The sequence below is a fragment of the Camellia sinensis genome, chromosome 9, assembly GCF_055761805.1.
Source record: "Camellia sinensis isolate YWXY chromosome 9, ASM5576180v1, whole genome shotgun sequence".
Taxonomy (NCBI): Eukaryota; Viridiplantae; Streptophyta; class Magnoliopsida; order Ericales; family Theaceae; genus Camellia; species Camellia sinensis.
This window is the reverse complement of record NC_138969.1, coordinates 41,888,473-41,891,909: the sequence shown is the minus strand read 5'-3', so window position 1 is coordinate 41,891,909 and position 3,437 is coordinate 41,888,473. Positions and strand designations below refer to the sequence as shown.

Below are 3,437 nucleotides of genomic sequence, written 5' to 3'. Positions count from 1 at the left end.
GAATTGATTTACACTTCAATTACATTTTTATTTCTTTTGGTTTGGCTTCAGTCAACATTCATTCTGATTTGTTGTGTTTTTCAGGTTTATTTTGCTGGTTTGGGATGCTTAAAAAATGTTAGGGCAGCTCTTTGCAAAGGAAGAGTATTGAAATGCACCCGCTGTGGAAGGCGAGGGGCAACAATTGGATGCCGTGTTGATCGTTGTACAAAAACATACCACTTGGTTGGTTACCGACATCTTTTTATTTATAAAGCATTCTTTATTCTTGTTCTTTGTATTCTTTCCTTTCTTTTGTGGTCATCTTTGTAGCATGGAGTTTCAAGTCAACTTTCTCAAACTTATGGGTTTTGATATCCTCATTTTCTGGCTTGTGCCCTCTTTGCAGCCTTGTGCACGAGCTAATGGTTGCATTTTTTATCATCGCAAATTTCTCATAGCCTGCACAGATCATCAGTATCTCTTCCAACCTCAGGGAAGTCATTATTTTTACAAGGTACAGAAAATGAAAACTAAGAAAATGAAATTGGAAATGAGAAAGCTGTCAAATGATGCTTGGCGGAAGGATGTTGAAGCAGAAGAAAAATGGCTAGAGAATTGTGGTGAGGATGAAGAATTTTTGAAACGTGAGAGCAAGAGGCTACATCGTGATTTGTTGAGAATTGCACCCGTGTACATTGGAGGCTCAAACTCTGAAAATGAAAAACAATTTCAGGGCTGGGAATCTGTTGCTGGGCTTCAAGATGTCATCTGATGCATGAAGGAGGTCGTTATTTTACCATTGTTATATCCTGAGTTCTTTAGTAATATGGGACTTACACCACCTAGGGGTGTTCTTTTACATGGCTATCCTGGAACAGGTAAAACGTTAGTAGTGCGTGCGCTAATTGGTTCTTGTGCTCGTGGTGATAAACGAATAGCCTATTTTGCTCGCAAAGGAGCAGATTGTTTAGGAAAATATGTCGGTGATGCTGAGCACCAGCTAAGACTTTTGTTTCAGGTTGCTAAGAAATCTCAACCATCTATAATTTTTTTTTATGAGATTGATGGGTTGGCACCTTGCCGCACTAGGCAGCAAGATCAGACACATAATTCAGTTGTTTCCACCTTGCTTGCTCTATTAGATGGTTTAAAATCTGGAGGCTCAGTTGTAGTTATAGGTGCAACAAATTGTCCTGATGCTGTTGATCCAGCTTTAAGACGACCTGGTAGATTTGATAGGGAGATTTATTTCCCACTTCCATCAGTTGAGGACAGAGCAGCTATTCTCTTGCTTCACACACAAAATTGGCCAAAGCCAGTCACTGGATCAGTGCTCAATTGGATTGCTAGAAGAACTGTAGGTTTTGCTGGTGCTGATCTGCAGGCTCTTTGTACCCATGCAGCCATTATTGTCCTGAGGAGGAACTGCCCCTTGCAAGAAATATTGTCTGCAGCTGAAAAGAAAGCTTCTCATGGTAAACGTCCTCCTCTTTCCACCTTTGCGGTGGAGGAGAGGGATTGGTTGGAGTCTCTTGCATGTGCACCACCTCCATCCTCTCAACGGGGAGCAGGAATGGCTGCAAATGATGTGGTATCCTCACCTCTTCGCAGCCATCTTATTCCTTGTCTGCAGCAACCGCTGTCCAGATTGCTTGTTTCCCTTTATCTTGATGAATGTCTCTTGTTTTTGCCTCCTCATCTTTATAAAGATGCCACACTCGTCAAAAGTTTAGTAAGTGTGAAATCTGGTATTTTAAGTTTTAGAGTTTTGTACCTTTATTTTATTGTTTTTACTATGTTGTGCTCTATTTATGTCTTGGTTTCCTGATATCCAAATTTTTGCTGTTCCCTTAAGTAAATGTTGTTAGGCCTCTTTGGCACCTTCTCTTTCTCTGGATGCTGATCACTTGTTATTGGAACACGTGTATGACTTGCGTCATTTGTCAACACAAAATCCTCATTTCCCCAAGTAACTGAACTGAAGTCACCAGTTTTTTGACATACATGAGGCATGAAAAGCTGATATCTTGACCTTGAGGTGGATTGGTGGTAATTTAACAAAAAGGATGGGTTAATGATGTTGTCAAAAGCTTAGTTGTGGGTTTGGATAATTTAGTATAGAATACTTAAATTTTTATAATAGAAATTATAAATTTACTTTAAGTGGACTTTGTTAATAAAAGAACTCTATATATTCTTATTGTTGATATTAGTAGAATTCAATGCATAAGCTACACGTTTTTACAATACATCAAAGATTTGGATGTGGAGTAACTTGTAGAACTTGTCCTCAGCTTCTTCGTAAATTCCTTGTTCTAACTGATTTTTAGATGCTATGCTTATCAAAAAAAGGGGGCTCCAGTTTTTGAATGATAGGGTCCTTGTGGCCATTGCTTGTGGTAGTTGTAAGATCCGGGGTTGCTAGGCGTAAGTGAGAACACATGTCTGAATATGAGGGTAGCCACTTTGTGCAAAAAATACCAGTATACCCTTTTGAGCAGCTGGTTTTGTGGGAACAACATAGGGTTATTTATTTAGGTTGCCATATGCCTTATGTTATCGTAAATTTAGCTTCCACTTTCCATCCACTCCCCATTAGAAGGAGATTTTGTAAACCTAAAGCTTTGTCTTTTTTCCTGATTATTTTACATATTGGTTATATAAGAACGTAGATTTACATACATCAAATTTGGTGAACATATCTTAAGTCCAAATTTTTCTGTGTTTCCAAATTTATGGCCAGATTTGAAAAGTTTGAATGTTTAATATTTTGACCAAATTTTGTTGAATGCAATCAGGTTTCTAGAAATTCGTCAATTTAATGTAAAATACTAAAAATCCATATTTTCCAGAAATCTGAATTCCAAATTTTCTAATTTTTGCTAAATATTTCAACTTTATGGTCGAATTTTGACCAATTTGGATAGGTCAGTTGGTCTAATCTGACTTTTCATGAACTTTCATGTTAAACACCCAATTTATAACCACATTTTATCATTCTATTTGTGATAATGCATAAATGCATCTAAGTTTATTATTTATTGATGGCAGCATAACCCAAAAACTCAGGATGTTAGGTAATGACCTGACTGTGTATATCAAGCTCTCACACCTCCCCTCATCCCCATGTGTGATCCTTTCTTGCATGTGACTAAAACATAAATTCAATTGAACCAGGAGCACAAATAGACAGGAAACAAAGTGCACAAACAAATGTAGTGGCAATTACACAAGCAAGGTTTAAAGTGATGTCTCATGCAACCAAAACTTTGGTATCGTGTTTTTTTGGGTGAAACTTTGATATCATGTTAGGTAATCAATTGTCCCAAAAGCTTAAGCTATTAGAGGATGTCCCAAAAGCTTAAGCTATTAGAGGATGTCCCAAGAAAGTATATTAAACTCTTGCTTGCTTCCTGTTTATTGTGCAGCTACCATAATTATTTCTTAATAATTAT

General features: G+C 37.4%; 1 protein-coding gene across 1 annotated transcript; it reads left to right on the top strand.

Annotated features, from left to right (window-relative positions):
• Positions 1-808: 808 nt before the first annotated feature.
• Positions 809-1,955, top strand: LOC114310183 (ATPase histone chaperone abo1). Its single transcript, XM_082888936.1, has 2 exons — positions 809-1,714; positions 1,851-1,955. Exons 1-2 carry the CDS (start codon positions 809-811, stop codon positions 1,953-1,955), a joined length of 1,011 nt encoding a protein of 336 aa, XP_082745062.1.
• Positions 1,956-3,437: the final 1,482 nt, after the last annotated feature.

Coding starts and splice junctions, on each gene's coding strand:
- LOC114310183 (XM_082888936.1), top strand. CDS start 809: ATGGGACTTACACCACCTAGGGGTGTTCTTTTACATGGCTATCCTGGA. Junction 1,715..1,850: donor CCACACTCGTCAAAAGTTTA/GTAAGTGTGAAA, acceptor AAATGTTGTTAG/GCCTCTTTGGCACCTTCTCT.